The sequence below is a fragment of the Anopheles cruzii genome, chromosome 3 (genome assembly GCF_943734635.1).
Source record: "Anopheles cruzii chromosome 3, idAnoCruzAS_RS32_06, whole genome shotgun sequence".
Taxonomy (NCBI): domain Eukaryota; kingdom Metazoa; phylum Arthropoda; class Insecta; order Diptera; family Culicidae; genus Anopheles; species Anopheles cruzii.
Window position 1 is genome coordinate 7,055,045 of NC_069145.1, and position 21,507 is coordinate 7,076,551.

Sequence of the window (21,507 nt, forward strand, 5' to 3'; positions counted from 1 at the left end):
GCCACTCGGGCGTCCCGGCACTTATTAATGTGTACTCCCGTGAGCTGATTTTCGACGGTCCGGTCCGGACTCAAGATGAAACCATATCTCAGGCCTCGGGACGGATGGTTCATATGTCCACGATTTCTTATCGCTCTCGCACAGGGGCCACTTGGCTAGCAGTTGGCCACCCGGCATGTTGCTAAGAAACTGAAACTGTATACCGTTTCTTCTGGCTCGGTTCGGGGCCATGTCTACGTCGTTCACGAGACGGACGATAAAAATGGCCCGAAACGGGTCAACCAATCAACTAACACGAGGGTCACTTGTTTTGTGGGTGTTCCTCCCCGGGACATGGGTTGTGCGTAGTTGCGTAGTATCTTCGCGACACTCCCTGGACACCAAAGTCGACGCTGAAATCAAAGAGCTGAAAATTGAGACCACCAGCAGTCAATAATTTGTGTTGTGAAAGGGCCAACTGAAGTTACGTACGAAGGGAGCGTCATGAAAAGGCTGGGTTTTGAGTTACGGCGGCCCAAAGAGGGAAGTGTTTTGGCGGTAGAAGATTTATTGTTCCACGAACGTTGGCGATATGGGAGCATATGATGCTCGTAAGTGAGCATTCAATATGGGTGTCGTGTGAAATTGAAACATAACTATATTTCTACCGCTGGATGCGAGTAAAGTCCCGACTCCAAGCTTCCCATTTTGGGGCAATCTTTTAAAGCACAGAATAGAAGCGCGCGGGAAGCATAGGGCGAGAAGAAAATGGCTTCAGTCATCAGACCAGATCGGTTTGGCTCGCGTGAAGATTTTACCCAGGCATTCCCCAGGGTGTTCCGGTAATGTCGTAGATATTCGCTGACCCACCTCAAGCGGTGGGCGCGCTGTAACTGGGTGGCTCCAGTCCACTGGAACCACGACGCGAGTGCCTAATGGAGGGCTAGGAACGCCATCTTACGTCAGGAAAACTCGACCACCTCCGCACCGGCGAACGCGGCGGCTCCCAAGCGAGCAGAAGATTTTTGTGGGTTAAAGTTTTAGCTTCTTCCGTCGCGGCGTCGCAGCCGGGAATGCTGGCTCAAAAAGTCGTTCGCTCAGCCTTTTTCGCCCCGTTTCCGTGCTCCGTGCAAAGTAAATCGGAAAGTTGCAGAAAAACGGCACCGAATGGATCGAGACCGGTGGTGGTGTCCGTGGCACGCCATCCCGCCGGGCGATAGGCAAGCGAGCAGCAAAGAAACCTGCAGCCGAGGGATAGTGAAATGGAATAATTTGTGGAGTGGCAAAGCACGCGCGCGCGCGCGCGGAAGGCCAAACCGGAAGTTCACGTCTCGCAGAGGCAGAGTCCAAGGAAGACGAAAAAAAAAACGAATCGAAGGAAATGAGCTTTCAGTAGCATTAAAGAGATCATATCTTGGCATATTTTACTGCCTGAAAGTTAGCGCGCCGCCCGTTTTGCCCGTTCCCGTGCGTTGAATCCTTTTTCAAGAAGTTTCTCGACTCGACTCTTGATGGTGGCTCGTCGGGCGGGCGGGCGGGCGGGCGAACTGGCACAGATTGTGTTGATCTTGTCTCGCAAGCGAGATAGCAAACCGAACACATGGTGCCGTTTTACAAGTAATGATAATGTCACGGAGTGTCGTTCTTGGATACAAACGCAAGCGTTGCATAGATAGCTCCTCAGTTCGTCGTTCAATAATTGAAACTTTTTGCCATAAAAGTTCCCACCGGTCGTTATTGCTTACTGCCGAACAAATGGGTTAGCAATGCTACAAACTGATACAAATCTTGGTCAAAAGCTTCATTTGTCGTGTCTTTCGTGAGACATCCATCCGGCAGACAGGGAAGGTTCTAAAATGCATCTTGACAGCGACGCACACGGACACGGGGACACAAGAAACCCATTACATTGTTTCTTCGAATCGCACACAAAGCAAATCCTTTCACAAGGAGGACGCTGGGCAGCATTCCCGGTTCGGAGGGCGCACCACCAGCCATCCTGCCGACAACAGTGTGCACTTCCGGGAACAAGTTATTACTGGGAGAACAACATTTATTACCATTGTTTTATAGTGTTTCCTGCCACGCCCCGTGGTCTCGTCGCCTCGTTTATGCTGGGCGATATTAAGAATTTACTGCTAACCTTTATCTACTTCCATTGCGACGTTCACCCGGAGTGCAATCGGAGTGCGCCGTCTCGCTCGCTCGCCCACGGAGCCGAGTGGAACGCAACGCGTGTCCTGCAATGACGACGATGACGATAGTGACGCAGTAACCCCGGCACAACAGCTTTGCTGTCCCCGACGCTTCCTTCCTGTCGCTGGTTGGTGAATTGCACCACTGCCGTTGTCTGCGAACGGCTGCGAGAACCACCAAAGTAACGCTTCATAATCGCGTAACTGCAATACGGACGAAAGCCGAGGACACGAAAGTGTCGGCGAGTCGGTCCCACAGGTCCCTGTAAATACAGACCGACACTGCACTTTCGTCGCATTCTGCACAACCCACGCGACACGTCGCCCGGAATCCTAGTCTTTGTTTTAAAGGCGACCAAAGTCGCCTTCCCAGGAATGAAGTGGTCTTGAGAGCGGACCTTGGTGCGAAACTCTTAGCTCTTTAAACTCGAAACGATCCAGCAACGCCATGGTGCTTCCTATTTCTGGATGTGCTGGAGGCGTTATCGAAATAAAAAAGTAGTATAATGTGTGGTAAATTAAAAATAATGATTATTCCAGTTCAAATCATCATCAAAGCAATGAAAATGGGCTCCAGAATTAAGAACCACATACGCCAGCCGGTGCAAAGTAAGTGTTGCACAGAATGGATTCGAAAGAGCAGGGACGGTGAAAGCGACCGCTTGAAGTCGCCCCCCGGGGACGGCTGAGATTTTATTCACGAATAGTTTTATTTCCGGTTCCGATGAGGTTTACGACGAAAAATCGGCTCCCGACGTTAGCTGCTGAAAGCAATCGCTCCGGGCCTCGGGGCGCGTATGCTCCGGATTACACGGAACACCGGAAATTCCCTGTAGCGTTGTGTAGTTTGGTCATGCATGTACGATGTGTGGGGAGAACCATACACACTCACACTCCCGGGGGGGGCAAGATCCTTGGCCTCACGGCGATAAACTGCTTCCGAAGCGAAATGTCAGCTGCATTCAACGCTCTGAACGTTGAGGCTCCCGGCGGGCAGAAGACTCTCCCACGGAGGCTCTCCTTCGATTGGCGCATTTTCGTATAAATCCTGCAGAATTACTGGGCTTTTGGGAATCGATGGCCCGAGGGCCCCGTGTCCGGGTCTTTTGTACCGGAAACCAAGGACAACACCGGCACATGAAGCAACCGGAAAACCGGTGTCTGGAGCGCCGGACCGGTTGCCGGTTGTGATTAGCTGCGTCCGGCCCAGAACCGCCGGCCAGAAACGGGATCACCGATAAGAACTATCGAGCGGCTCAATCTGCCTAAGATCCGAGACTCTCCGGGAAATGGATTGTTGACGGCTGGGCTACAAGTGAATGGCCACCTAATATGACCTTCCCTCCGGTAGCTTTCATGTGTCAGGAGAATACCTCAAGTTCAGTAAGTGCGTTAAAAAGGACTCTTTGTTTGTGAGGAATCAAAAGGGATCTATGTTACGTCAAATTAAGCACACTCTCATTTGCTATTCACACTCATTTGCGGTACATTGCATCCATCCCATGGTCAACTACTTAGAGGATAAGTAGGAGTTGAAGAGCGACAAGAATTGTTTGCTAAATTATTAAATGTTTCCACAGAAGTGCCAGCCGAATGCCAATGAAAGCACCTTTCCGTGACGCTGATCGCATTAGGGTTCCACTTTCTTCAAACAAACTTCAATAGGATTCAAGGCGCAGAAGATGCTGAGCGGCACGCTGTCTTTTAATGGCCTCGAGAAACCGCCAGAGCAATTTACACTTTAGAGAAAGACCAAGACCAACAGAAACCGAAGCGGGGTGGAAATTTTCCACCACGATTGTCAACTTTATCGCCGCTGGACAAGTAAAGCTTGCTCGGACACCGAACGACTTAATACCACCTAAATACGATTCTGTCTTTACGGATTCTTTGCACTTGCTCGGATGCTTTTCGCCTCCGATTCAGCACCAGCCCCTGGATGCGGACGGTTCATATCGTGCACTTCAGAGAAATGGACGTAACGAACACATCTAAACGGCTTAACGAAACCAGAAGCCTCTCAATTTGGCCAGCCTCCGTGGCCGGGGATGGCACAGAAGGCCTCGGTGCAGGAAGGATTGTTTCGATCGAGCATGGAACCACGAGACGACAGTCTACAGTTTGAAAGTAAAGCCAAATAAAGCTCTTATCAATGGAAAGATGTGTAGACACAAAGCTACAAGACTTTCGCTGAAGCGGAAGATGTTTTAATCCGTCCGATTTGAAGAAACCATGCCTGGTGGACGTGTTCTATGTCTGAAATTCTTTTTCATACATCACCAGGGTTAGATGCCCGAATGGTGGTTCATTCCATCTGTCTTCGCTCGAGTATCACTAACCTGAAACGACAGTGAATTAAATCGAAATATAATATTAACTAAAGTTTGGCTGTTTTAAGTTGAAAATATCAATGGACAAAATAGTTTTTTCCAGAATATTGATCGAGTTCCAGAATATTGATAGAGGATGGGACAAACCGACCCCGATTTAAGTTTCAACAGAAATCACAGATGCTAACAGCTACAGCTACAAGAAAAAAAGAAATATTAAATTGAACCTCTTGACGATGCTTCAAAATTGATTTCAACATCTGCTGACCACAACCAAAATTGAAAATTCGGAAAATTAAATCGAATCCGGGCAGCCTGAGGTCCAGCAAGCTTCCGTGCTCATTTAGCTGCCTTTTGCAATCAAGCATGGCCGCTACTATTGGATTCGTCCAGTTGAGAGAAAAAATGTAAAAGAATATCCAAACTACCCGCAAAACGAATATCAAAGGTTTTCCAGCAAAACTTTTTGGATTCGAATTTCGCCGAAAAAAGAACTTCATAAACTAACTTAATGAACAACACTTTGCGCAGGTTTCTACGATCCGCTGTTTCGTTAGTTGTGCATAGCAACGTCTCGGTTGAAAGGGAATCAGAGCAGCAAACCTTGAGCTTTCTGTTTGATTGAAATCAAACAACAGCTGGTTCGATGATACATTCTCATCTTTAGAGCGTTTCGCTCACCGTCGAAAGACTTTAATTATTGTTAATGATTTTGAATTGAAATAATCTCTTATATTAGCCTTCGGTGCTTCCAAAACATCTCAACAGTCATCTCCATTTAATCTAGCAGATATAAATAATAATATGATGGATTGAATTAAGCATATCGGAAAAAAGCTGAATCCCATAATCCCACAACCACAATCACTTTGGGTCGCGACCGCCGTTCGCGATTCTATTATCACATCTCGAAACTATTCGAAACACCACACCGTATTTCGCCGATTTTCCCGCTGCGATCCGAATGCTGGATTAATATTTAATTAAACAACTTCACTCGCTCACAGTTCGTTTGTTTTCGGCAAAGTTGTTTACTCGGCTCGGCTCGGGAACTCCACGGGAGATAAATAAATGTGGGACGAAACCGACCGACCCAGACGATGATGGTATCAAAAGCTGGCTACCGAAAACGGCCACCATTCGGCGGCGCATACACGGTGGTGAGCTGAAGATTATTGCAACGGATTACCGGAGCGCGGTTTGGGCTCGGGGGAAAAAGGATACGATTTCTCTCCGGCTCCTTGCGGTGCAATGAATATTGGATATCAGTTTGGGTGATGATGTGGGAGCATCAAGCACTGGTCTCGTCGGTTATTGGGGGTTTCTGGCAGAGTTGGAGTTGGAAACTCTAGAATACAATCATTCGACCGAAAATTTACATCTGCCGTATATTTTCTTTGCTAATTAGTTTGAATTGCTTGGCAATCGGAAAACCGAACCGACTGGGGCGTCATAAAATTCATTTTCCTCGCACACACCCCGGAATTCCCAGCTTGCAACCAAAGATGCCCTCAGGTTATCTCCAGAATGGCCAACGAGCACTCGAGCGTCTACAATGGGGTATTTCCTCTCGAACGGACCGTAGTTTCAAATCCCTTAATTTACTATCTTTCTCCGCCCACCGTAGTCTACCGGAGACGACCAGGGTCAGGGTCACGGAGCCGGGGGTGGGTGGGTCAAGGGGATCAATGTGCAGGTCGTGCATAAGTCGATAAAGTCGCTCACCGACCACAGAAATGGCCAGCGGGAAACGTGGCAGTAAATAATATGTAATACATTATGCTCTATGTGGTCTCACGCCGGGCCAGTGTATTTGGCTTCCGGTCCGGTCCCCGGGCACGGCGGCGACAGTGTCTGGTCTGTTTTTATTCCCATTTCCCATTTTTAGCCCAACCACCAAGGACTCACGGGGTGGCCCGGGGTGCCAAAACCATAAATGACCGCGCGTGTGTTTGTGTCCACATATGGCCAATTGTCGAATGGCTTAATTTATTAATTTCCGGCTGGCCGTCGGGCCCGGAACCGGTCGGGGCGGTCCACGGCACGGCACCATTACAAGCACCCACAGGGTGGGTCGGGTCATGTTTTTGGAACGCTGTTTTCCGCTGCAATTCATGGGGCAATTATTGCGTAGTACGATTCCGAAACGATTCCTGGTGTGGGCGGCGGTTGAACACACCCGGGCCAGCTTGTTTTTTTTGGGTTGATGTCCCAAACGCAAACGTTGGATTGGGTTGTGTTGCTGGTGGCGATAAGGACCGGAAGATTCGTCTCGCCCACGGCGCGCTCGCCGGATATTTGACCAGCTGAACAACAGGAAATGATCGGCTGGCCGATTAAATGGGCTTTTTTATTGCCGGTTGCACAGCGGCGGATTAGATGCGTGCTCGATGTTCGAAATATTAATGCGTACGCGACATGAAACTTGTTTGGACCGAGTCTACAAGATACCAAGGCGTGAAATTGACAATCAGACTTCGTACTACAATGGAGTACATAAATGGTAATGGAATTATCAAACATGCTAAACCAATCAAAAAGTGTACTCAAATATTTTGTTTCAAATAATGCAACCCGTTAAGTTTCCGTTATGGTGTTTTTTAATAACGGCCAAATAAATTCTGATAAAAAAATGCAAATAAAAAAGATACAAGGGATCCATAGTGAATAAGCATCGCAAGTTTCATTGATTGGCGTCAGGTCTAATTCACAACGTCACACAAAAGGCTACAGACTACAAGACACTTCGTTGTTTTAAGCTGATATTCATGAAATCATAAAATCGTTAATAATAAAAACGAATTCAATTGATCTCGGTTCTCAACGTTAGATCCACGTCTAAGTTGCCTGTCACTGTCACCTCCATCAACATGTAGTCCTGACCCTTACATAGAATAGTCAAAGTTAAACGTGCTGAAAATGTATCCATCATGGGCAGCGCAAATTACAGACCGTGACCCGTTAAATGATCAAACGCGTGGTCCGCCCATTACATGCCGGTCGCCAACCATTAGTGCAAAGTGGGCTACATTTTAACGCTCTTTGATCACTGTTCATCATCGGGACCAACGGGGCCAGGTGGTTGTTCTGTGTCTTACGACCCCTGCAACCTCCAGAGCAGTTGTTTTTGCTGCTTTCCCCAGGCTTCAATTTCGTCGCCAAACCGAGTCGCGCGCTCCGGTGTGTGCCCGTCGGCGGCGACCCAAGTTTGTAATTATGTTCGATGTCCAATTTCAAACGCTAATTGAAAGCTGTTCATTTAACGCGTGACGGCGACAACAATCCATCCGGCGATCCCGCTGACAACCAGAGCTTCTCTCTCGCACTCGTCACATTAGCCGTCGTCCGTCGAGGACATGCTAAACAAGCCGTTGCCGAAATAAATTGAATTCACTCTTCGTAATTAATCTGGACGATTCGGTTCTAGCTACACGCCAACAGTTCATTAACTGCGCGTTTCGTAGTGCAATTAGTCGGGAGTGACACAGTTTGCCCAAGCGCCGCCTCCGAATACGGTGCGAGATGAGTAACCGTTACGTCGGGTTGGCACTTTCAAACGGCTAATGTGGCTGATTGGTGAGATTGCTGCAGTTGAAATTGTTTCCACAAAGAATTAAAATTTTGAACCGTTGATTACAAGACTCGTCTGGTGCCACAGTTCCACGGCTCAGGCATCTGAGGATCGCAGCTATAGCAATAAATGAATAACAAAATCTTTAACGCATCACTTTAAATGGGTGGTATTCTGTCATCCAGTGTGCCCCATTCGGCTAAATATTACATTAGCCGTCGCTGTACGTGTGCCGCTGGAGGTGCATAATTTAGCTTCAGCTTAAAATGCCTCATCAAGAATGCAACAAATAGAACGAAAAGCAAGTACCGCAAACCACGTTATCACACAGATACACCAGTGAGCAGCAGAAAAACGCACTCACTTAGAAAACCCATCCAAAAGGATTTTTCATCCGAACTTTCTGGTACGTAAAAACGAAGAATGAAGCCTCAACAAAGGCTTTCTGCTGCATGCCAATCGGGCAAAAGCACATCCCGGACGCGGACGAAGGGTAAGTTGAGAAAAAATGCAACCCATTCCGGTAATCAACTCAACCGGAAGCTCATCCGAGAGCATATCTCATTTCTCCTCGTCGTCGTCCTTGTGGTTGGACCACTGCAGGAGGATGCGCACGGAAAAGGAACAAGCCTCAAACGGAGCGGACACGGGCCACAGGAAATTGAAGCAAACCCCTTGATGAAGACGATCCTCCGGGCCGGGATCCAGGCCAACCAAAACGGCCAACCCACACACGAAGGTTGAAGGCAACCCCGCTACACTGGGAACGGGGATGGGGCCAATGCTAGGAATGAAATACGACGAAATTATCACAACATATCAAATTCTTCGGCCCCGGAGGCCGGAAATCGGTGCGGTGCGGGAGGACATTCTCCTCACGCGGTCGTGCCAACGATAAGAGGGACGCTCGGAAGGCCCGCTTGGAAGGCCCACGGAAGGATACACACGGCGAAAGGATAACGGGGTCCACCGAATGAAGTGTGCTTCCGGTATCCGCTAAACGGACTTCCGCCGGGCCGGGCGGAAGGGTAATGACGGTTTGCCGAGCAGCACTGGTGGCCACTGCTGACACTGCACAATACGCCGGACATCCATATCGTGGCCGGATTTTAGTTGAACGCCGAGAGAGCACGACCAACAAAGGCCTGCGGTCGAGCGAGCGACTGTGTTGTACGGGCTAGCGTGGGCCCCTCCCAGAAAGGACGCCGCCGGTCACGACGGCGCGCAGATGGTGCGGACGGTGCCTGTCGGTCCCCTCCCGAAACTGCAGGCATCATATTTTGGTCGAGTTTATTTATTTTGCGCCACTCACGAGGCGCACGAGGCCATGCGGGAAACGGCACGTCTAAGCGAAACGCCCAAGAGGAGCGCCTCTAGCTGGTAGGCCAGGGACACGAATGGAAAACTGTGTCGAACAAAGCAGGCATCGCGGCAAACACTGCGGCCTAGAGCGGGTACTATGGCACACACGTGGGTTGTTGGTGCCTTCTTACAACAAACCCCGGCTGTTGCGCTGATGTAGGTTAACTACGATTGATTACTATCGGCCGTGTTGTGGGCGACCCCTTAAATGTTGCTTAAAACTTTGAGTCTTGTCGTTGCCTTGCTTGTTATACGTGTGGCGAGTTCAGTAAGGCTAATGCTACACAATTCAATGGCACGTGATTTACTATAGGATCCTACAAACTATAAAGCCCTACCAACTCTTTATAGGACATGCAGCTACAGGACTCTACCATCCAAATTGGATTGAAAACGAATAGTTTAATATCAATGTCATTAATTATATCATACCATATCCCGTCGGTCACGGCCCGAACAAAAATAACCAATAACACAATTGGTAGAACACTGTTGTTGAATGCGTGGTGGTTCGTTTAAAAATGTGCTTGAAACCACTTGGACAAACTAGTATTAATTGTAGGGTACTCAAAGAAATTGATTGTTATTAGATTCTACAAGCAAGGACAATCACGACAAAGCATCCGACTAGAGTTTGCTACATTTTATTTAAAAAAATAGGATAAAATAGAGAAAAGTTCTATTCCAATCCCAACATTTGTCTTTGCCCCTTTCTACCCCAAAAACCGTATCATCCTTTTGCTGGAGATTTTCACCTCCCTCATTTCCATTTGACAATCATTTTTGCATTTTCGTTTTATGCGATTTTTATGTGCCCGGCCGAGCGCATCGGCATCGTAAAAGAAAACCAGCGCATAATGGGCCGAGCGAGAAAATATGTTAAATTTATAGCGGACCACGCCGGGGGCGGCCGGGAACGAACTATCACGGTGAAAAAAATGGGCGATGGGCGAATGATTCGGGATCCCCAAAAGGGGTACGGACGACAAATGGCTTTATTGTCGTCGTGAGGATAAGCCACGAGCGCTCCCGCACTCTCAAGGGTTCGCTCCCGTAGGCTGCATAGCACGAAAGGATAATTTCTGGAGCCTAACAACCCGGCAGCTCTGTTGACGGCAGAGAAGAAAAAAGAGGGAACCGAAGGGATAATAGCGCTCGGTCAATCGACTGATTGAGGATGATGGCCACTCGGCATCGCTGGGCGTACTTCACAATCTCCCGCCCTGTTTTTCGGTACACACACACACGCTTCCGGAACGATAATGGACACGACCGGCAGGCCTGCAAATGATTGACGATTCGGTGGTTTTGGTTTCGGTCTAAATCGATAATGACTTGAGGCCCTCGACCGGACCGGAGCCGAAGTGTGGCGAACGCATAAAACACACATGCCCTTCAGGAATGGGCAATATCGCAAAAAATGGTGACCTTTTCCACGAAACATCACGTTTCTCGTTTGCTGGCCATTCGTACCCCCTTCCCCTTCGGTCGGCATCGTTGACCGGAAGAAGATATTGGTCACTTTTGAGGGTGCTCGATGATGGCTCCAGATGGCAAGACCTGAAAAATAGCCTCTTGTTTGGTTAACACACTTATTGTCGTGGTAAATTATGATTTCTGTCTTAAAATAGAAACCCCCCGAAACCGAAGAAAGTTTGATTGCGCCATTCATTTCGATTGGATTACGCCGACAAGTACTTCGACAACAATGTAATGCGCAAACGACAATAATATTAATAAAAGCGGTCTCTGCTCGCGGAGTCAACGCGTCGGTGGCCACATTCGTCATCACCAACGACGACGACAAGCGGAACGCTAATTATTTGATTTTCGTTTACGGCAAATTAACTAACTTGATTACACTTTCAGGTCCGGAGGCTACGCCACATTTGTGGTTTTGCGATCGTCAGATGTTAATTTGCCGTCGGTGGCTACGGTGCCCCCGGGCCAAAATGCAGCCGTCGGTTGCGGGACCTTCGGGCTTCGTTACAGCGGCAGCAAAATGGCTCCGTGCCACCGTCACTATCGATCGTGTCACGCGTCGACAGCACGAGTTTGAGGGCTTCACAAACCGCACCACGGCACGGCGCGGCACGGAAATTGATAATTAAGATTCTACCGTAAACCGAGGACCAAACACACTCTCGCGCAAGACGGTGCGTGCGTTGTTGCGTGCTTCTTTTGGGGCGGGCTGGCTGGAAACTATTTAGCATAAAATTTACGACCGCTTAAGCTGCCCTCACAACCGCAGCGCAATTTGGCAGCCTTCGAGAACCGATATGTTTATGTCGCCGTCGTCGGGAAACGCCGCCCGGTATGCGGCGTACGGCGTGCGCCAATAAACAAATAAGCGATGAAGCATTATGCTGTGGCGTGATATCGAGCGTGATGAACCCATCACACGGCGAAGGAAAAGTTCCGCCGGCAACTCAAGTCGTTGTTAATCGCTAATCTTGAGCTCTACACCGAGCCGCAACCGTTTCTTACGACGCAGCGTTCAATCTGTCAGCGGCAGTTGGTTCATTAAATCGATTGTCTGAATCCAGCTCAAAGACACAGGCCACACGATATTTGTGGGAGCAGTTTATTCACGGGCTTCGCGGAATTTGTCCGCATTCTGTACGCTAAATAAGTATGCAGCATGCTCCATTCCTACGATGGGCCTTTTTTGTTGTATAAAGCTGTCATGTTTAAACTGTACATAATTATCCTACACTCACCGAACACAAAGGGCCGGGTTCGGGCAACCAGCAAAAATTAGACGCGTGCACGAAACGAGACCTTAAATTTGGAGGCCAGCAGTTGGTAAAAACCCATTAGACGTGTGGGGCCCCGTTGCCCACCGGCCGGCCTCGCTTTTGGAGGGTGAATGTTTAGCAAAGACCCAGCCGACCCACAGCGAGGGTGGAAACATCAAAAACATGTCCCACATTAGTTGTGGAACCCCACGGCTTTCCGATGTACGCCTCTTAGCACTCTCAGGAGACTCATCCGTTCATCGGTGAAAAAAAAGGAAACCGGTACCGGTCGATGTTTGGACTGCACAACATCCGGACCCGGTGTGTGTGTGTTCTGGCATATCACCCCTGACGCAGGACTCCTCGCTCGCTTGCATTACGCGCAAATTTGTGAATGTGGATGGGTTAACAAGCCAGCAAACTGGCGCATTGCTACGTCACACAAACCCGGTCCTGTGGGTAGCAGCTGGACCGCGAGTTAGTAATTGAACGCATTTGGAGTGAATTATGGCACGAAACGAACGTGGCAGGGCATAATGTCAGCATTTTACCTCTGCGACCATCCATTGTGTAGGGCACATCATAGGAATCATGGTTTATGTGCGCAAGGTTTAAAATGGCGGCCCCCAACTGGTAGGTGTCTTGTAAATCAATGGCCGATAGCGCCTGTCGGTGGAGGCTATCCATTAGTCGACGAGCGTTTATGCATGATGTTCTACGGAGTGAAAGAATAAAAATGAGAACGAGGTAGTAGAAAGTAAGAGCAAAACGAGAGTTTGCGTCAATTTGAAGTTTAGTTTGAACTTCAGTTTTCCCCATGCGAAACTGAAGCCAAATGAAATCTATAATCCTAATTAACATAATGTTGCTTACTTTCAAAGGGTCCATTTGCCACTATTATTGATGGTAGCAAAGCATTGATAGTATTATTGATATTGTAATGAACGAAGAACATACAAAACCAAATCTTGGCTTAATAAAAACATATAAAAAAGAAAATGAAGAGTGCCAAAGAAGTAAATGACGGAAATACTCATGTCAAGTGCCAAAAGTCGCATAAAAAAAGGCAAAAGTAATGCGCTCCAGTTGATGTTTGGTCCCATGAAAAGCTTACAGCACTTTTCGTGTTAGCATCACAGAACTGGGTGCCACTCGATCACCTTCAACAAGGTTCACCTGCTTGCCAACCTGACAGACGGCCACAGCAACAACACACGGCCACACGGCAGCATTTGATGAAGCACATTGACTTCCGCTTTTTCCATTGTTGTCAACCACATAAACGCACACACACACGCAGGGCCACTGCCGTCAAACAATCGCTTTCAAAGTCGCACCGCAAAAAAACCCGGCGAAACGTTGCTGATACGGTGACTTTCATCTTCTTCGTTTAGCAAACAGCGACAATCGACAGTACACAGTTCCGACCGCCACTGCCAATCGATCTATCCGGTCGTCGTCATTGTCGTCGTTGATACGGTTTTGCGTTTGCCAGGCAAACCCGAGGGGAAAACATAAAAAAGCGCACTCGAAACGGGCACCGACGCACGTCATGTAGCCGCATCGGGAGACGAAACCGACCAGGCGTCTCCATCGCAACGTCAACGTCGGATTCCAACGCGACGGAAGAAGCTCACTGGGCACGGTGTGTGGCATCCCATCATTATCCAGCTTCGTGCTACCGACCCTGGCACCAGTTCCTGACCCGGTGGATCTGATTGAATGTGACTGTTTCGTTTAAAAATCGATTGACTTTTATTTGCCCACACACATGCACGAATCGCGAGGTTCGGTTGGTGTTGATGGGAGTTTTCCACGGCTCTTCGTCGCACGACGTTGTGACGAGAAAAATGGGTGGTGTGGTTTTCATTCGCAGAGGAATGTTTCACCAATACCACTTCTCGGTTTCCCGACACAATGCCGATATGCCGATTCTGAGCAGGGAACTCGGATGGCACGGAACGCTCAGTACGGAGTGATTTTATTTGATGTTTGGCGGAGTGAAAATTCGACAGTGTTGCGGTGCGCCTTTCGTGTAGATCTGTGGGTGCTTCGTTCATTTCGAGAACGTTTTTTTATTTAAACAGGGGCAAATTAGAATCAGAATAATAGACGTACATCACATTTTAATATCCGCGGCAGAACCGATCCGGCCAAGAAAAAGTGTCGAAGCAAGGTTTGCCTGTTAAAATTCACACATTTACTGACGTTGCAGGATATGAGAAAGAAGACAATATTTGCAAAGACTGAAATTGAACATGTGTCAGATACTTGTAATGGCCGGGGATCAGACCGCCAAAAGCGACAACGATTTCTCAACCATGTGTCTGGCATAAAAAAGTTGGCTTCTTTCAATAAAAATAAGTCAGCCATTTAAAATATAAATGAAGACGCATAACAATATAGAGAGAGTCTAGAGACATTATAACAAAACCAAATACAGTTCATTATTTGAAGCATTCTGAATCTGTCGTAAAATTCTGTCGGTTTCGCTCATAAATTAAAGTGACCGTTGTACGTGCGTTTGCATGATTTCCTGCTAATCATGTTGGCAAGATGTGGTTCTGCACGCAGCGTTACGAGGTGGAATTTTCCTCGCTCTATCGCTCTCTTCTGCGCCTCTAGGCCGACAGAAAGTAGAGAACCTGCCACCCAATTAACTGGAATTTTTTGCGTCAGCGAATCCCGTTTCAGAAAACTAAAATTTTCTTTCTCGATGCTTGGTGGAACCAAACAAAGCGCTCTTCAACCCGCGTTCATCGCTTTGTAGCTAATCAATTACAAGTCACTTTATACGATTGATTTCGATAGAAAAAGCATTTTGTAATTTGCATCCCCATGTTTGGCGAAGGTTCTGCGGCCAAATAAACGAACCACAGCTGCATCCTTCGTTAGCTCCCCCGCCATCGTTACCGAGGGACTATCAAGTTTGATTGATTACGATTTCTCATCCTCCAATGCCGGGTATGTGTTCAATGCCAATGCCCGGACGTTACCCGGAAATTCCCTTTTGCCGGATGGCTGGGATGCGTTATTCAGACGGTTCGATGTTTAGATGTTGCGCTCCCATTGCGGGCACAGTCCCCAAAGGACCTGCGACGGGCGAGATAAATCGCATAGCGTGACGGCGCATATGTCTGCCTCATTTGCTTCATCGGCCCCGTCTGCCAGCGGAACGGTAATACATCGCGTCTCATGTTTGTCGTCGGTCCTGTCAGTCGCCCCAGTCACCGAAACCTCGCTCCCTCCCGATTCGGGGCGCTCTTCCTAATCACTGTCAGGCCGGTGTAGGATTACGCTGACTTTCGTATTAATTTGCCACCCAACCACGCGCGCCGCGGATGGAGAGCGTCGTATGGAAACGGGGGGAATATTGTGACGCACCGGTTTCACTTTCACAATGGTCTGTGAAGCTGCTGGCCCCACGGGGGAAGACCTTGGTGCATCACGGCCAGCAGTGGGATGGTTGGTTCCAGGGATTCGTCTGGCAATGGTTCGTCGATCAAGATCACATTGTGCGCAATTAACGGGGCATTTATGTCGAAACGACTGTGGGGAGTAATCGGACAACTATTCTCTTTAGGGAGGTCATTAACGCGGAGTTAATTCGTAAAGGGATTACCAATGCATAACAACTTTGAAATTTTAGCACAGAAGCTTTACAAAATTGCTCAGATGTGAAGGTCGGATTAATTCGGATGATTCTACAGCAAAAAGAAATGTTTAAATTAATTAATCCGGGTCTCCGAGGGAATATACGAAGGGTCAGCAGTTACCGGTATCTGCAATTATCGTGTGTAAAAGCAAACCTAAATCTACATTAAAAAACGCCATCGATGACAAACCTAGGAAATAGATAAGATTCCTATAGGAACATTGAACCGGTTTCCTGGACATCCCTCAACACCAAGTCGACTCTTTTATCATCAACTTACTACTCCCATGCGTTCTGTCCATCACGGCGCCGCTGTTGTAAATGTCATTATCGATTCCAAAAGACTGTGGCCACCAGAAAGCAACCCTTTTCGCTGCTCTCGCTCGCTCAGGATGTATTGACCAAGTTTCAATGTTTGACATAAACATCGAACCAAAGCAAACGACCACTGAAACTGACGGCTGGCGGTAACTTAACACAAACCGGGGAAGGAGAAGCTAGATTAGTGGGACGAGCTGAGCGCGCGTGTGTGTGTGTATGTTTGGCAAGGACAATGAAATGTGGTTCCAATGGTCGAGTCACCTGTGCTGTAAATACAATTCAACAGATTTGTGTACACATGAACTCCTTCGCGCCAGGGACGGGTCGGAGGGAATTCGAACGGCACATGCTATGGTCGAGTGCCCGGCCCCGGTCACCATCCGCGATGTGACGCGGTTTGTTGAAAGCCATTGAACAAAGGCTCAATTACAGTAAACACTAGCAGCACCCGTCAGCTGCGGGAGACCTGTGCCATGGAACCCTGTCCAATTCCACGTAGCGTCAGCTGCAGTGTTTTATGTTTGCAACAAAACTCTTTCGTCCACCAACACGGGCACTGCGAACTCATCAACGAGTGCGGGCGGGTGACCGAACGATTTTAATTTAAATTTAACATTTTTACGAACGGTATTGGTGGAGGACAAACACTTTTTGTTTTCTGTCAGAAACTCAAACAAGCAATTTTTTTGTTTTAATTGTAACGTATTCAAATTAAATTAAGTTACATATTTCTCTTACATACTACGGAGCAGCTTAAAATACTTCTCAAAAGTATTTAAACAATTTATGCTACCTAAATAAAACGCAACGATTCGAGAATTGGAATTATGAGCACATTTCAAACAAAGAATCCAATAGTAAAGGGGCTATATCTGTCGAAGACTCACTAGATCATACGCCAACAAGCCAACCCGTGCGAAGGGCAACCTGATCACAGCGCAGAGTTCGGAGCGGCTGCAAGTATACCACGAGACAGGTAATTATGCGAAAATGCTCCTCAGACCATTGATAATTCTACCTCACGCGCTCTCGACGGTCAGCCTCCGAGCTGCAGGCGTCGCAGTATTAACAAATTGAACGAAAAATATTGATCCTCTCCAAGTGCCTTGGCTGAAAGTCGAAGCAAGGAAAGTCGAGGTCGAAGGAAAAACCCTGCCACCAGACGGTGGAACTTCATCGAGTTAGCCTTGATAATGGCTCCGTGTGGCTCAATGCTGAAAGTTTTCCCTGCTTTCCTCGGATAAATGTTATTTTTAATTTTTGCTAACATTGCGTTTGCTCGTGTAATGAAAACCCATTTTCAAAATTGGGCCCGAACCTAAGACGCCTCCGGGATACGGAGGGAACAGGTGGAAGTCGCTCCATTCGCCGTTGCTACGTCTTTTTCGGTCGGTCTTAATTTGCATATTTGCACTGGGTTCGTTACAGTATGGTAAAAGTATTATAAAGCACTTCAACTAGAAAGCAAATAAGGCTTTTAACTTTTGACGGAAGTAATGACATTAACGAGAATGAAGTTGGGTAATGGACGATAGATGGTTGTGTAATTGAAATATTATGTAAAGCGAATAGAATCCAATAATTAAATTAAAATATTAATAAACCAATATGACGCAAGCGAAGATACATCTTTTAAGTTCTGGACTTTGAGATTGGACTAACATTTATTGCGCCCATAATGTTTATGATGTGCGTAGCGGCGAATTGAACGGTTGGCTCATGCTGACTCACGGTCCCCTAAAAATATGCTATTCTCACTCGGCGTTCCAGGTCCGTTCCCATTAAATGCTCCCCACGGCAAACAAACGCATCACCATCGGTACCCGGTACGTGTCACTGCATTAATTTAAGCGCTTTGCGTCTGAAAACGTTCTTGCATGTAATGGGAAAATCATTACCAAAATGGTTCTCGTGGACTGCACCAACCAGGGCAAGGGGGCAAGGCATTTTAATCCGCTTTTGGAGAGTACATCGGGCTCTTGCGGAGACCAATTTTTGGAAAACATATTTGAACAGGCCCCCCTATTAAACCTTTTTTGCGTCTTTTTGTTAAGTTCATTGTCACGTCGGCAAGCCAAACGTTTAAACTAGAGTGAGAGCGAGAGTAACCTAACAGTTGAGAGGACCTTTGACACGTCGAGTGGAGTTTCAACGGTGACACGGTTGTTAAACATGATCTGGAAACCTCAGCACGTGCCAAGGAACGCCCGTCTACAAAGGCCGCCTTGGAGAATTCCTGTACCGAAATTGAGATTATTAAATAAAAAACAAAAACGAGTGCCAACCATGGCATGCATCATTCGACTGTGTCCAGTCAAGTACCCCACAGACTCACCGTCAGCCCCGGGTGTTCGGAAAGGCATTGTTTGCAGTGCGGCCCAAGAATTAAGAATGTCCCTCTGCTGCGTGCAAATGGTGTTTGAAGAAGTGGGGCCGGCCAACTTCGCCGTTTGTCCAAAGATTGGTGCAGTAAATTAAGTCCAACACCAAGATAGAGCACATACGAAAGTTTAACTCGGTGTGGAAATACTTTATCACACCAACACCACCACCGAGCATAGCGTCTTTTAATAGTTCCCAACGATAAAAGTGGCCTCGCAGATCCGGCAGAGCCTGCCTTTGCCGGCGTGACAATATGTGAACGGCCTTTTTTCAGCTGTCAAAATGGAGGGAAATAAAGAGCAGGGATTAGGCCGGAAAATGGTCGACTTTCGTGCCATAAAATCTTTATCCTGTGTAGCTCGTTCCATCGTAGAGGTGACGATCGTCAATGGTGCTCGCACGAGGACGGTGGTGGACGTCGTAACGCCGCCAAATGGACCAAGGCATATGGAGATTCACGGCGCACGAAATGGGGCTTCTGCAAAAGGGTTGGAATGGCTGGTGGTTGAGCACGGGAGCGGCCGTGCTTGCTGCTGTGGCCATGCTAAATGAATAATCATAAAATAATGAGCTTTACGAGATGATGGTGGTGTTCCGGTGGTGAAAAAGGACACATACGTGCCAAGCTGCTACTAACGACCACCGCCATCATCGTCATCTCGCTCGGTTTCCCTATTGAAGAGAGTGTGCGAAGGTGGTGTGTGTGTGTGTGGCTCACCGTTTCCTTTCTTGTTTTGCGATGAACAGGATTGAAGCGAAGGATATGATTTTTACGAGGTGACGATAATGTCCCGCAGTTTATGGGCTAATACGTGGATCAACACTGGATGAGTAGCAGGCGATCGTAACCGCTGCACGATCGTAGCTGAGCAAGCAGTTTTGGCACACGTTCCGGGTGTCGATCGTTGGAACTGAATGAAGTTCCATCCGAAAAAAAACCTTACTATCTGGTTAAAGCTGCGGCCTTTTATTCAAGAAATGAAAGCTTAATGGTGCATGGAAGGCTCAACAGATACATGAGCCAGGTTCGGTTCATGAATTGAGCATGTTCTGTAGTATTCATTAGAAACTTGTCTATCAATAAACTAAATTGCTAAGGTACGCTTAGCACCATTTGAGAAGTACTCACTACTACTTTTATTCCTTTACCATTACTGTTTACTACTTTATAGAAAGTGTTTGTTACTTATAAAAAATGTTTCTTCAATATTCATCCATCATGTGAATAAACTGTTTCAGGCGTATCATGATACCGGAAACGTAATACCGTAATACCGAAAAAAAATTAAATAATTCAAAATAAACGCAGCCTCCATTTAATGTGATGTCACCCAAGTGTAGTTTAAACTGATTGCATACCTTACTTCACAATATTACCAAGCAATAACTCTTGGTCGGTATGAGCCGATCCACAACAAAATGGTCTACTCGGTTTATTTAATCACAACACAAACCTACCTTTTCCCGCAGCATGTCCCGTACGCGACCTGCCTGGTTCCGGGAACGGTGCAGCTCCAGCTGCAACTCCAGACATCGCTCCTGCCAGTTGATCTATCGGAACAGAACAAACAGGGGTTAGAAGGCTAGCTCTTTCTAAGCAAACGGACTCAGAGATCGAACCTCCGGTTGATGGTGCAGATAGCCTCCCCCAGCTTGATGACCGTGGTGATGCCCATCGCCTGCCATCGGATCGAACGGTGGCCACGGTGCATCGCAGTCGAGCGCCACCAGCGACGGGTTGGCAATGTAGGCGGCGTTCGGTTTCTGTGGAATTGGCGGTGGCTTGGAACCGGAACTGCTGCTGCCATTCCGTCGACTCATCAACCGTGGACTGTTCGGTGTCGATCGCGACCCCATCATGATCCTGCCCAGCACGTGCGGTGGTGCAACGGGTAGTGGTCCGGTCCCACCGGCACTGCCTCCTCCACCGCTGCCGCTGCCACCGGAAGTGAGCGTTCCACCGACGTAGCTTCCGGTGCTGCTGCTCGAGCTGAGCTTCGTGCTCTGGTTCGAAGCGGATGACAGCGACGTCGACGAGGACGCGGTGGTGTTGTAGTTGTAGCAGCCTCCGTTCGCTCCACCAATACCACCGTTGCTCGGATGCTGCAAGGTGGACGACGAGGAAAAGGTCTGCGTCGAGGATGACGGCACGATTGCTGGACCCGCACCATACTGCTGCGGGTGATTGGTTTGTGAGGATCCACCACCGCCGCCGACGTACTTTAGGTGGGCCAGCTGATGCTGTTGCTGCTGGATCTGGGCCTGCAGCTCACTGAGACTCATCAACGGGTCGAAAATCTGCGACAATCGTCGTGGTGGACTCTCTTCCGTCATGTTTAGGTCAGCGATAACGCCCCACTTGGGTGCGCTCCAAGACGGTGACCGAGTTGCGCAAGAACGTACGCTAACACCGACGTCGAAGATGACGAAAACGTCGGGTGAGTCCTATTGGCATGATCGCTTCCGGTGGTGCGAAGGACTTCCGGGTCTGAAATAGACGAAAAACGAGGAGAAGTTGAGCGAAATTAGATGATGGTTTACAAGTGAATCTTACGGTAACATTCGGACGATAATTTAGGAACCAAATGTTTGGTTTTTTAATATTTCAAATAACTGTATAATTTCTCCGATAACACTATTGATTAAAAACCTTACACAATTCAGTGAGGATCTAGTCCGTTTTATACGATAAGGTCAATCTAAAGTATGGCATAATCCAATTAAGATTATCTATGTACTCTGATTCGTTTGTAAAAGAACATACACTGTTGGTCAGCTAGTGACTTAGCTGTTATTTATGAAAGGAAAAAACATTTCTCTTTCCACAACGCGTCAGTTCCAATTTTACGTAATAAATAAAACATTCAAAATTTGAATTCAAAAGATGGTTATTCTACGCAAAGCATAATATAGTGGTTTGTAAAATGTTCATCGGACAAAGGCAGCCCTCTCCGCATCAAAATAATTAAACACG

The 21,507-nt window shown here is 47.7% G+C and overlaps 1 protein-coding gene across 1 annotated transcript in view; it reads right to left on the reverse strand.

Moving 5' to 3' along the window:
• The window catches only part of LOC128275265 (uncharacterized protein CG43867), a 104,230-nt gene extending 83,363 nt beyond the window's left edge, over positions 1 to 20,867 (reverse strand). The window contains exons 1-2 of the mRNA XM_053013710.1: positions 20,154 to 20,867; positions 19,992 to 20,084 (exon numbers count right to left, since the gene is read on the reverse strand). Coding sequence (XP_052869670.1) covers positions 19,992 to 20,084; positions 20,154 to 20,867 — 807 coding nt within the window. The remainder of the gene's footprint in view (positions 1 to 19,991; positions 20,085 to 20,153) is intronic.
• Positions 20,868 to 21,507: the final 640 nt, after the last annotated feature.